The sequence below is a fragment of the Zea mays genome, chromosome 1 (genome assembly GCF_902167145.1).
Source record: "Zea mays cultivar B73 chromosome 1, Zm-B73-REFERENCE-NAM-5.0, whole genome shotgun sequence".
Classification (NCBI taxonomy): Eukaryota; Viridiplantae; Streptophyta; class Magnoliopsida; order Poales; family Poaceae; genus Zea; species Zea mays.
This window is the reverse complement of record NC_050096.1, coordinates 210463258-210477306: the sequence shown is the minus strand read 5'-3', so window position 1 is coordinate 210477306 and position 14049 is coordinate 210463258. Positions and strand designations below refer to the sequence as shown.

The 14049-nt window shown below is 40.1% G+C and overlaps 1 protein-coding gene across 1 annotated transcript; it reads right to left on the bottom strand.

Moving 5' to 3' along the window:
• Window positions 1–5111: 5111 nt before the first annotated feature.
• LOC103643204 (protein LATE FLOWERING) lies at window positions 5112–5983 on the bottom strand. The gene has a single exon (XM_008666354.4). It carries the CDS (start codon window positions 5736–5738, stop codon window positions 5241–5243), a length of 498 nt encoding a protein of 165 aa, XP_008664576.1. The 5' UTR covers window positions 5739–5983; the 3' UTR covers window positions 5112–5240.
• Between the last annotated feature and the right edge of the window lie 8066 nt (window positions 5984–14049).

Genomic DNA, 14049 nt, shown 5'->3' with positions numbered 1-14049 from the left:
TCAACTACAGGATATTAAATGCTAGTATATGTGAGGGTATGAGAGATGGTCTACTTAGATGGTTAAAAATTTAATGTAAATGATCTCATGCTCAAGTAGTATCTCACTCAAGATATAATTTTCTTCTCTTCCCTCTTAGCTCTCTTGTGATATCATCAAAAATTCTTATGTTGTATGTATTAAATATGCACTCTCTTCGTTCTAATTTATAATTCGTTTGACTTTTTTACTCTAAATTTGACTGGTTCGTTTTATCCAAAAAAAATCATAATTATTTAAAATTTTATTATGATAACGTTAGCATATGATATAATTTAAGCACGACTTTTATTTTTTCAAATTTTCGCAAAAAATAAATAAGCCAAATGATTAAATTTGATAAAAAAAGTTAAACAAATTATAAATTAGGACGATGGAGTATGATACTATGAATCGAGAATAGTCTGAGCAACTTTCGTGAGCGTTAGACCCTTTAACATGGATAGTAATGTAATTTAACCTGCATTGAGCATGCTGACCATCAATCTAGACATGCAAATATATAGGAAGAAAGAAGCAGCCCTTGATTAAAAGCTAGTTTTTTTGTATTAAAAATATAAAATAAGATTCTATAGAGCTGCTTATAAATCTCCACTCGAGCTGTCCTCCAAGTGTGGGAAGAGAGAGAAGAGGAACAACAGAATGATGGGGCTAGGCATGAGCCATGACGTAAAGGAACGTATGCTCTCTGAATTTCTCTTTCTCTACATAGAACGTTCTAGATTCGTCTATCATGTGGTGAGATATGTGACAGGCACTCACACGTACTAAACGTTCTAGATTCTTCTATCATGTTACTTGTATTCTCTTCGTCTGCAACAAAACGTAAGTCTCACTTTGTGAAAATTCAGAAGATTTAAAATCATCAAAACTATATAAAAAATCAATATTATAATAACAAATAAGAATTATTAAATTAGTTATAGAATTTTTTTAATCAATCTTGTTAAAGGCACAAAATATTGATATTATTCTACGAACTTAATCAAAGCGAAATTAATTTGACTAGAATTTTCCTTTTTCTAACGGAAGTACTAAACTACATTTTCGTTCTAAATTATAATATATTCAACTTTAGATACATTATTTTATTACATATATAAATATATTATATATCTAAATACATACTAAAATTATATATTTACGAAAGCTAAGACGACTTGTAATACGATCTACTTTGGTAAGTAGGGCTTTGGTTTTCGTAAACATAGCTTTGGCTTCTCCGCCTAAACAGCTTTTTCGAATAAGTCAAAGCTGATTGCGCTTCATTCGTCAAACAGGGTGTTTGGTTCTGGTGACTAACTTTAATCTCTCAATTTTATTCTAATATATACCAAATACGAAAACTAAAATATAGATTTAGTTTTTATATTTAGTAATTTAGAGATTAAAATAAAATAAAACAAAATAAAATAAAATAAAATAGAGAGACAAAAAATTAGTCATACAAACTAAAAACCCCTAAGTCTATACTATACTTAAAGCACCAGTTTCAACGGTCGTTATACGTTATTTTTTTACAAATAACCCCTCACGGCTATTTCAAATTAATCCGTTGTACGTCTATAGATGCCAAACGACGCTCTCGATACGGGCACGTCATGCCGACCTGCTAACTGTGTCGGGCCAGCCCGTTAGCCTGTCGATCATTTAAATAAATCAGCGTAACGACGCCGGACACGGGCTAGATGCACGCGGGCCACAACTATGGCACAGGCACGACGCAGGCAGGCACGACGCTATGTCGGGCCAACCTGTTAGCCCGTCGATCCATTTAATTAAATTAGCGTAAAATGTTAAAAAACGGTGCTGGAGGTGGGGTTCGAACCCATGCCCTGATGAAAGAAGGGCGAGAGACACTGGGTGAAACTGTCTAACCAGTAAAACATCACGCTAAGATATTTTTAACATTGAATATAAATTGAATATAGGTATATACGTTTTTTGTAAAATAAAAAAATAATCATGTCGGGCCGTGCCAGCACTACGGGCCGAGGCTACAGCCCAAGCACGGCACGACGTCCTTGGCTCTTGCAAGCATTAGGTCGTTTCTGAGACCACATTGACGCAATGGACTACATGGTGTTTGAGGTTGCTGAATTGAATGAAGCAGCAATGATTTGTCACACTAAAATGAAAGGTCATTTGTTAGTTATAAACGTTAGTAATTGCTACGAAGTAGCATAATTTATATGGAACGTATCTAGTTTTCATTGATGCCTGACTTTAGCAATCACTCCATATTATGATTTATCTTTTTTATAAGTTTGACTTCATGGGAGTTATTTTAGAAACTTGATCTCACAAACTTTCTCTTATTTGGTCTATGTATGATGGAATTATGTCATTTTATAATCTCTGTTAATTCAGTCAATCGTTGTGAACTCTCTTCTAATCGCTCACTTTATTAGCCGTGTTGTACCAAGACATATTTGCATGGAGTATACAATAACATCAGTTAGCCAAATAAAAAAATATATTATATAGAGAGCGGAGACAATCAATAAAAAATCTTGAATTTTTTTTATGGATAGTTTACGTGGGTATTGTTGTAAGCCGTCGCAAAGTACAGGCAACCGACTAGTAGTACTAACGAGAGAGATGTTTTTCAAGTAAATCATTTTACAAAACAGTGTTGGTACGCCCTACCAAAAGGTGAGTGAAACTGTCATATCCGGCTGCTGCAGCTATGCACAAGTATACGTACGCACGTCTATCAGGGTATCACTCGTGTGACCGTAAACATCATTCTGAAAAGCCATGACGGTAGTACTAGTGCCTGCCGAAGATCACATGCAGAAGCAAGATGTTTCCATTTTGATTTTTTTGTATGTACATTAAATATAGGATACTCATGAAAAACATATATTATTTATTTTGCTTTCTTTTGTATAGAGAAGAAAAGGAGAAGCGCATTTTCCTCATAGGATACCTTGCCATGTACTTTGCTTCTTTTCTGGTGTCTGAGCATCTTTTCACCTGCTAGTATACAACAAGTCATAGCTGGTCTACTGCATTTAGCCACTGGTCATAGATGTGTTAGGCATCTCTAGTAGACCACATAAACGTGTTTTACAATGTCTGTAGAGTATAGTAAGATAGTGAGTGGATAAGGATGTTGGAGATAGCCTTAGAATCTCATTTGTAAAGAATGACAATGCAACACACTCCCGTACCACTGGTCACTTACGTCTGAAGTGAGAGTGCTCTCCTCAAATATAAGCTATCACACAACAGCACTAGTAGTGTACACTGTTTTCGGCGGTAGTGTCAATATTTGTTGCACGTCATATCATTCTACGTTTGACTAAATTTATAAAGAAGACTATTATCATCTAACATATCAAAGAAGTGTGAATTATGGAACTATATTTCATAATATATCTAATGGCACTAATTTTATGTCATAGATGTTATTGTTCTTTTTTACGTTACAAAATTGATTAAATTTAAAGTAATTGTACTAAAGTAACTTAAACTATTTATATTTTAATTTAGAACAGAGAAAATAATTCTCTTAGCATTTAAGAGACCAATCAAGCTTTGCTCATAGTGTTATGATATACTCCCTACGATCTATTTTATTTGACGTTTGTTAGTATAAAGTTGAACTACCAAGCATCGAATAAAAACATAGAGGTAGTACTCTATATCGTCCTTTATTATATGTCGGCTGTTGCAACAAGAAGTGTGTTGTTCAAACTTTCCTAAGCATAATTATATAAATTTTAAAAAAATTAGTAATATTTGTATCTCTAAATAAGTTTATTATAAAAATAAATACAATGATCTATCTAATAATATTAATTATATATTAACTACATATATCATAAAGATATTACTATATTATATATTGATCAAATTTGAGTATATTCAGTTTTTGTTTTTGAAAAGCGAGAATGGTAGTTATTAGGAGGGAGGGAGTAGTTGCAATCGTCTTGTCACAGCATGTAAATCAAACTTTTTGTCTAACTTGCCAGCTATATATAGTTGAATAAGAATATAGGGCTAGCTATAGCACGTAGTCCAAGCGATTGAACTGATCCAAAAGATTCACATGTACATACATAACCTCGTATGTTGTATAGCAGTACTATATATATATAGCTTTAACTTCTTTGATTCTTATTAATTAGTTTTGAATTCATTGTTCATGATAAACTTCAAAAGAAAAAAAATCGCCGCGCCGCCGATCAACTAAAAGCATAATATAAGTTGAGCAATTAAGTAACAAAGTATGATATACGAATCATATTTGCAAGCTAGGGAACGAATTTAATCTAGCATAATACTATTTATATGCTCGTGCATTACTACGGTTTCGTTGTTAGGTGAGTGTGAATGTAGGACCAACAACTAAAGTTCCCCATTTATACATAATTTCACCTTATTTTTTATGAAGCGCGAAGAGAAAAGGTGGTAATTGAATGTGGTGGAACACGGCAACGGTAGAAATCGTACAAGCGTGGAAACTAGACCTGACTAATAGCGGGTTGGTTAAAAAAAATTATAAGATCCTATTCGGTTTACAAACTGGTGTTTAATGTAGTAAAGAAAGATGTAGCCAGTGATTTTTTTGTTGCTTGGTTTTAATTTCTTGCGGGTGCTAGCTAGCTCATGTGATTAGCACTACACACAACGCGTGCTAGCTAGCTCATGTGATTAGCACTACACACAACGCAGTACCCTGTACCATGCATATGCCCAATTCGATCGATATGAAGACACGCAAGTATACATACCTTAGATCTGATGTGCAATTGATCAAGATCAAAAACCAATAAATACTGTTGTCCCAGTGCTAATACTGATTTATATATGTAAAATCAGGACAGATATTTGCAAGCCCTCAGACATAACTGAGATGTAGGATCCACTGGACGGCATCATAGCCGTTAATCAAGTAAATTATTGTCGCATACGGCTGTGGGGCGTTGGAGATAAACTTATTCCAACTCTTGACGTCAGACATCTATGTCCGACCGTATAGGTCTTATATTTGACCGCTTAGGCGTCGGAATTTTATGTATTTATTATATATTGTCGAGGTGCGGAACATAATGCATAAATCGTATCAAAGCATGTTCTTCGCGATCGATTGGAATAAATAATGGGATCCAGTAGTCTCATAAATTTCGCAGCTTCAACACGCGTACACATACGTACGTACATACGATGCGCATGCGTAGCGCTTAGCTAGCTTACAGCCTGAGCGACAGGTCGATGTCGTCGGCGTCGCTGGCCGCCGCGGCTTGTTGTACGCGGTATGCGTACCGGCGCCCGCCGTCTGCGATCCAGCTCACGACGGCCGCCGCGGCTGCCTGGTCCCCTGGGCCTCCCGCTTGCGCGGTCGGGTACCAGCTACAGAGCTCTGAAGCCGCCGCCCGCGGCGCTGCTGCCGCCGCGGCAGAGGAGGAGGAGATGGCCGCACTGACGACCGCCACAGCGCTGGAGAGCTCGCGGCTGCGCTTGGCGAGGCTGCGCTCCAGCTTGTGCGCGTTCTGGTGGCCGCCCAGCGCCTGCGAGCTGAAGAACTTGCGGCGGCAGTAGGTGCACGAGAAGCTGCGGTCAGGGTCGTCGGCGGCCACCGGCGGTAGGTGGTGGTGCTGCAGCCTGCCCATACCGCCGGACGCCGACTGGTGGTGGACGAGGCGCAGGTCCAGGTTGACGTCGTCGCCGCCGGCCGGCTGCCTCGCCATGAGCTCTCTATCTCTATAGGATCGGAGGTGGTGATATGATCGAGTGGGTGAACCTCTTGAGGAGGAGGATCCACTGCACTAATACGTGGTGTATAAATATAAGCGATGATCCGTGAATGTGATGTCAGCTGCCTGCATGTCTCACGTCCTTTGGTTTGGCTTTTCTCTCGTGATGAGTCATGTCGGCTGTGCTAAAAGCCATTTCATATTCTCTTTAATTGTCAAAGGCCGCATTTTTTAATTAATTCAAGGTCTTGTTTTTTTAAAGATCGGCCATATATTTGATTTGTGCTAATAATGAAATGCCTTGATGCTATGTAATTTAATTTTTAAGAACATTCTGTGCATCATGCAGCACCAAGGTCCATGTATATTAGATAACCAATTCCAATATATCATGCATTATTCAAGTTTTTGAAGGACGACCTAGCTATATCTGACATCAGGATTCAGGGGAAAGTAATGATATGTGTTGTGATGGTAATGAGAGGAGCAGAGAATCCATGAGCTAGCTACCACCGCGCAGGAGTCAGGATTATCGAGGAATTATTGGACTTCATGTGTATAATTGCCACTCACCCCGGGCCCTCATAATGGCCACACGTTAAACATTCCTACTTTTAGCTATATAATCTAACAACCACCCTACCTTGTTATGTGCATGCTATTGATTGCACATGTTTGTTGTCGAGGATTTCTTGACAGTGGGTTTGATATAGGAGTATTGCGGGATCTAGATCAGAAAGTAAGGCAGAAAGACACAAAGATTTATACTGGTTTGGTCTCCCTTGAGAGGTAATACCCTATGTCTAATTTATCGGTGGCTATGGTTCTCATTCAGATGCCCCTTTAGGATGTTTGGTCCCTCTTTTATAGTTAAAAGAGGGGGCAGTTACAAGAGTGATATCTAGTGATATATCGAATATGAGCTAAGCCAAACAACTCAGCCTACCTCCTAGAAAATCTCTATCCAAAGTTATCTATTGATTTCCTGAAAATATGAGGGTGTTGTACGAGAAGCTTTCTTGCTGGGAGAATATACTGCTTGCTCACATAACTTTGTTGTGTGGATCGAAACCTCCTCTAATCTGAGTCCTAGTTATCTAGTGTGAAATTGAATTTCCAACTCGGTCCAGTTTAGTCAATCTTCTTTTTCGACATTTTGCCTATTGATGTGTCTCGAGTGCCTCTAATATATATTCTTAACAATAGCCCCTCCCCCCCCTCCCCGAGTTTGACTTTAGAAGAATTATCTACTTAGACAAGTTGGACCCCATCTCTTGATATATTGCTTTGTTTAGCCGAGTCGCATGACGTGACCTTCAGCCCCTGAGTCGAAGAACTTAGTAATGGATCCTTAGGTCCTAGCATTTTGAAGACTAGGTAGGTGTAGTGAGGAATTGCCATGAATTTTGCGAGTCTGGATGGCATGGTGAGTCGCATCAATATCAACTACCTCGAAGTGAAGAGACTCAGTGCTAAAAGTAACTAGCAGAGTTATTTGTCCTAGTGGCATGGTGGACCGCCCAGAGATGATATCATAGAAGGGGGCCAGACTCAGTGTCAAGGTCTTTTCTGATAAGTCTATTTTCTAAAGGTTTTAGCAAAAATGATGTTAAGATTGCCTCCTTCATCTATGAGGATTCGGTGCAGCCTTGCATCCCCTACTGTTGGATTGAGGATCAGATGGTAGCGCCCTAGGCGCGGTACATGATCGGTCGTGTCAGAAGTGATATGCACTTCTGACCATCACAAGAACCTAGGCATGATAGGCTCTATCTCAAAGACATCTCAGGCCTCCAAATTTTGTTTCCTCTTAGACTCGTATGATTATGGCCCCACGATGATGTACATGATGTCTTGATTTGTCCATGGGACTTCCTCCCTAGTATCCTATTCCGAGTCACCTTTTTTGCTAGCCTTGTTGCTTTCTGGCTTAGGTGCTTTGGGGCATGGCCCTTTTAGCAGTCACTATGTGAACTGACTGATGTGTTGGCACTCTAGCATGTATGATTACCTTGTGGATGATAGTTACATGTTCCATCCATGATAGATTTGTATCTGGCATTATACTCATCTTGGGTAGGCGGTTTGCTATCTTGGCGTAGCCAAGTCCCGCGCTCCACTGCATTGATCTTTTGATCGCAGTGATTGCATACATTTTGGCTAGGAGAAATTAGTGGTCTTAGTTTATGAAATAGATTACCAAATTCACCCCTCTTAGGAATCACAATTCGAGTTGGCATCGAAGCCAATTGCTCATTTTGGACCTTTTGGCTTTATCACTGTTGAGAGCTATTTAGAGTGGTTGAGATAGATACCTCTAGACCCCCACACTTTAATGGCACTAGCTTTCCCTATTGGAGTGCTAGAATGAATTGTTGCTTAGAAGGAGTCGATCTAGGTGTTTGAAGTGCCATTCGTGATGGGACGAAACCCCCGAAAGAATCCTAAGCCTTTAGCATGGATAACTTCAACCAAGTGTTCACCCTCATGGAAACAAATAAATGTTTGTTAAAATTATTTGAACTTCATGACAGCACAAACAATGTTCATGAACAAAAATATTGCTTGGCTCAACAAAGTTATGATACTTCTTAGATGAAATAAAATGGACTTGTTAGAGATATGCATTATCATTTGAATCTAATTATCAATGAGCTCAATTCGATTAGATTAACAAAGCTAGTTGATGCAAATATTGTGAGTGAAAGGATCTAGATGCATGTAACACCTCAGGTGTTAAGCAAGTCTATTTATGGCACCTGCATTAAGTAATCTTTCTTTTATGACTTGTGGCATGAGAAGCAAAGTTGAGAAAAGCCTTAGTTAGCCTTAAACATGGTTAAAGTCACTAAGGAGGTCATCACACACATTGTTCATGTTGGAGAAATGGATGGATTTGGCCTCTAACCCATAGTTAGCTTAATGAGCTTAAAAAGTAAATTTTTGGCCAAACTAAGAACCCTAGCTCAAAAGGTTAAATGAAGGTGGACCCTTAATAAAGTTTTATAGAAAGTGATGAGAACAAAAGTTATAATAAGCACAAGCCATGAAACTAGATGGAAATTACTCACAAGTGCTAATTAGGACGAAAACTTAAAGAAAAATCATAATTTTCTAAGTCTTAAATATATCCTAGCACTAAACCCACTAATGTTCACTAATATACAATCACCAAATCACTTTGCCCTAATTATGAAAAGTGTGTGAAACTAAGTAAGGCACAACATGTGAAAAGGAGGAAACAAAACCAAATGGTGTCGGTGAGCCCACACCATTGTCTTTTTCTCTGTATCTCTTTCTCTGAAGAACGATCTGTGGGTTAGATTAGGACCAAACCTAGGGGGTTTCTGGAAAGCCCATGACCTATTGGAACAATGCGCCAAGGACATGCTTTGAATGGTTTATTTAGCGCATAGTTCAGGGGCCTCGGTGAATGATGGCTTTTTCGTTTCATTTTTGAATTTCTTTTTAAAATTAGTAGAAACACTACAAAAACCTCTAGAAAATGTTCTGCTGACCCAAAAAATGCCAAAACAATTTTGTTGTATTCCTCATAGGAAGGTCTTTAACCTAAAAATGATGCATGTCAGATTTGAGTTATATTTATAAGGAGTTTGAATTTAAATAAGAAATTGTGATTTCTGTGATTAATAAATTAAAAAAAAACAGGAAACTACCTTGAACAAGACTGGATTTTTTTGTAAACTCTTTAAGTGATTCTTCACTTATAAAAAGGTAATAGGAACTATACTACACACTGGTCACATGAAAATAAATAAGGATTGTGATTTAAAAACTAAAACTGCTGATTTTTATAGAAAATCATAATAAATAGAGTAGTGCTTATAAAAAGGATGGAACTAATTTTGCTAGACGGCTTATAGGATTTGTCACATAGGGAAAATAAGTTAAGGTCTGGTCCTATGTAAATATTAGGAGTTCCAAAATAAAAATAAAAATTGGTGTTTCCTTTGGACATGCATAAAAAATAACCTATGATAGGTTTATCTCCCAAACTTTTTGATGATTGCTCTTGGGCTAAGAAGAACACATGAAAAATAGGAAATATGTTGTTTGATAGATTTCCAGGTACAAGATAGTTAAACGTGTTTTTGTCTTATTCTTTAGAAAATCATAGAAAATAAAGTATAATGAATCTACTCACCAACTTTTGTAGATTGCTCTTGTGCAAAGAAGTTTGTAGGAAAAACAATAAATCTGTTGTTTGACACTTTTTACAATACAAAGTAGTAATTAGTGCACCTATATCCAATTACTTAATCTTTTTCATAGTAAATACTACTAGTCCAATCAAGATGATATTTTTGTGGTAGAACATAGCAGAGGAAAGGTAGCATTTGTAATTTATATAGAATTTTTAGAAACCTCAAGCTACATGTTGCTATTCAACCCTAGTTCATAAAGAGAGTGAGAAGGGAAGGATTAGGGTAAAAATCTAAAACCAAAAAAAGGGTAAAAGTTACTTGCTGGTGTAAGTAGTAAAGATTAGTTGTAAGAATTCCATGTACTCGAAGTAGTCACCTCAAAAGTTAAAAAGTTATTACAAAAAGAAAGGACATCAGTCATGGTTATAAACAACCACACCCAAACTCTTAATACCACCCTAGAAGCAACCTATAACCTAATCTCTTTTAAGCCTATAAAAGTTTGTGTGACATGATTAAATAACTCATGCATGTGCTTTCGTGTAGCTTGTAATCTTGTCGACGGAGAGTACATACTGATCCCAAAGTCTGAGGGTGGACAACAGGAGTGTGATCAGACTCTAACTGAGGAGCCAACCCTCAATGAAGAAGATCTCCCCTCTGACCCTACTCAAGAAGGCAAGCCCTGATTTTATGCATATCCCTTATATATTATTTCGCTGTAACTCTATTGTAGGATGTATCGTGCATTTACGTGATAGGAGTTGCTTGAAACCCTGGATGCATGAAAACTTTCACCTACGTGTTGAATCACTAGTATGATAACTGATAAGTCGCTTAGTTGCAATGCTAATTAAGGATTATGGTAAAACTCGAGTGATATTTTAGCACTCGCGCGAGACCAGAAATGTTGATTGATATCCTTTTGACAATGGTATTATGAAAGGTCTATGGACATGGATCCCTGGGGGATGCCCTGTCTGTGGAACAGATTTGGAATAATGATTAACGTGTGGATACTTTGTGCCAAGCATTTGAACGTACTAAATACTTGCTAAAAAATATGGTAATTGGTAAGCCTAGAACCTGATTTAACCTGCACGCGGACTGTAACACCCTGAATTTGGGGTTATAAAATTTATTCTCTAAATGCCTACCAAATTCAGGTGTTACCTCTTGTCTCTCTGTCTCTCTAGACCTCCTCTCTCCTATTTTTGTTTATAGCTAAGTTAATTAGGTTAGGGATCAATTATTATTTTGTCAAAACTTATGTGAGTCATGAAATGTTGCATCATGCTGAGCCTAAATTATTCTTTTGATTGATGCACATGTTTGAATTATTTGAATTTGAATTGAGTTCACTAGAGAAAATAAAAATAAAAGCAATTATCAATTCAGAGAAAAAGAGAAAACTAATTTTGGCCCAACTCAGCCCAGTCCAGCCCAGTCCAGCCCAGCGTGCGCGCCTGCGCCGCGTGACAGGTGGGCTCCACCTGTCAGTGTCGGTTTTCTCGCCCGCACGCTCTCTTCCCTCCTCTCTCTGCCCAGTGGGGTCAGCCTGTCGGCGTCGCGCCCCACTTGATCGCGTGCCCTATCCCTCTCTCTCCCGTGGGACCACCCCGTCAGTGTCGCGGCCCGCTCGCCCGCGCATTCTCTCATGACCCGCGACCCTCCCCTGTCAAAATCGTCCCCTCCCCCGCAACCGCCCCGCCCACGGCGCGTGCCCGCGCGGTCAAGCCACACCCACTCTCACCATGACCCGCCCACGTTGCCCGAGCGCTAGGTGAAGACCCCATGCACCCCTGCCTCATTTCACGCAAGCTCTCTCTCTCTCGTGCTCTGCCCTCGCCGCTTGTGCTCGTCGGAGACCCGCGCCCACCGTGCTGGCCGCCCAGCCCACTGGAAGCTGCGCCAAGCCACCCCGAGCTCCGTCCTGAGGTAAGGAACCCATTCCCGTGCTCGGTTTTCCTTATCCGCGCCTGGTCGTAGCCAATTTAGCCTCGCTGGAGTTCATCCATGCCAGTTCACCGCACCTCGCGCGGTGGCTGGCCGATTCAGCCTCGCATCGTGCCCCTGCGTTGGTCCTTAGCACTCTCCTTCCCTCGCCGGAGCTAGTCTGAGCCTTAGTGCACCCGATTCTCCCTCCCCGCGGTCGGGATTCCTTGCCGGAGTTCCCTCGATCCGCTCAGAGCTTTCCCTCCGCCGTTCTCTCGCCCTGGTCTCGGTCTCGTGTCCGGAACCCCACCAGTGAGTTTGTTGGGTCCTTCTCGCCGGTCCTGGCCAACTCCGGTGACCTTGGAGCCCATGTAGCATGCACTCTCCCTAGCTCCGGTGACTTCACTGCCGTGGGCAGGAGCGGCGCTGCTCGCTGCCGTCAACCCCTGGCGTTGGATCTCAACCGCCCAATCTCAATCGCGCGGTCTGAATCTCCGGATACCGTTTCGAGCACGCGCCCTCCCCTGGGCCCCATCTCTCGGTCGCCGACGCCCCCTGGCGCTGGGCCCGACTAGTCAGCCCACCTCCCATCCCCAGTCACTGACCGCCCTGACCCACTTGTCAGCTGTGCTCGCCCGTCCACGCGCGCGCTCGCTCGCGGGATCTGATCTCGGTCGTTCGTTCGTGATCGTGCAGTCGAGATGGCCCGATACCCCTTCGTGTGCAATTTTATTAAAGAGACCCCTGGTTTTCTGAAAATCAACCGGCCGTCTTTGGTTTTCGCGCGTAGGCCCCTGTAATCTTGCAGAAAGAACCCTAGGCTTTTATTTAATCACAAAATTAGACCTAATTTAGGGTTTTAAATTCTAAAACTTGTTTATTTCATATCTTTTGCATATGAACTCCAAATTGAGTGATTCAAATTGCAAAATGTTCATGGAATTATTCTCTATCTGTTAAAGTTATGATCAATCATTGTCTGCACATTCTAATTATATTCCTAGGCTATAGATTAGTTTAGGTAATGGTTTATCTATTAAATAAGATAATAAAAAGGAAAGCCCTAATGGTAATTAGATGTTTAACATTGTGAGATTAATAATATGTAAAGTATGAATCTATCCCTGGTGTAATTTTTTGTGTCTTATTAAAATAAGTGGAATCTAATTATGTAGTCTATGGAGATAGATAATACTTGGAGAAACATAAACTTCTAAGTGTGCTAGTTCACCCTAGAACCCAAGTTACCTCTTGAGTTTATACTATTCTTTTGAGATGTGTTCACTTGTTTCTACATGTTTGGTGTATTGTTCATTTGTCTTTATCCAAATGTATTGATTGCATGGTCGCTTTATTTAGACAACGAGCAGCCTGTGGTTCCTGAGTGTGTTGACGAAGATCTTCCTGAGCAGCAACCTGGTGAAGGCAAGTGTCCTCTGACCTATTATGTTCTACTTACTTTATAATTCACCGTCTCGCATTACATTATTGAAACCTAAGGATTCACTAGTCTGTATTAACCTTATCCTTGTTTACCTTTTGGGTTATTATGGTTAGCTTTATGTTATTGCTTTACCTTAATCAACGAACGTGATGTGAACATTTATGATACGATGACGATATCCTGATGATGATCTTGTGATGCTTTAGGGGACTCAGGATGTTTCCCGAGTACCTCTCCATAAGGACCTGTTCATTGAGTGACCACCCGGGATAACAGTGCAACCATGAGGGTGGAATGGGACGCCCTTAGTTGAATAATTAGATGAGCCTGAGGGTGTAGTTGGCTTTGATGAAGGGCCATCAATGGTGGCCAGGGCATAGTGCTCGCTCTGCTAAGGGTGGGTGTCAAGGTTCATTCGATTTGGTTTTGTTAGTCACCCACCTTAGGGAGGGGTACTGTGTTTGTACGACTGGCGAAACCTAACGAGCAGCTATGCACCAAGGCAGTCTTTATAAAGGCTACGTAGTGAGACCCTGCCAGGTTACCTTGGTAGTGATCAATGGGGAGTCATGATCTCTGGATAGAACGGGAATCACGACTCGTGGGTAAAGTGTGCAACCTCTATAGAGTGTTAGAAACTGGTATATCAGTCGTGCTCACGGTTAAGAGCAACCTTGGGATCCTCTTTGATTAGAAGAACTTTGGATACTCTTTTATGATGATGGTTACTGATGTTGAATATAACTCTGATCTCTGGTAT

What these genes read in the sequence shown, in the direction of transcription:
- LOC103643204 (XM_008666354.4), bottom strand. Translation starts at nt 5,738, where the DNA reads ATGGCGAGGCAGCCGGCCGGCGGCGACGACGTCAACCTGGACCTGCGC.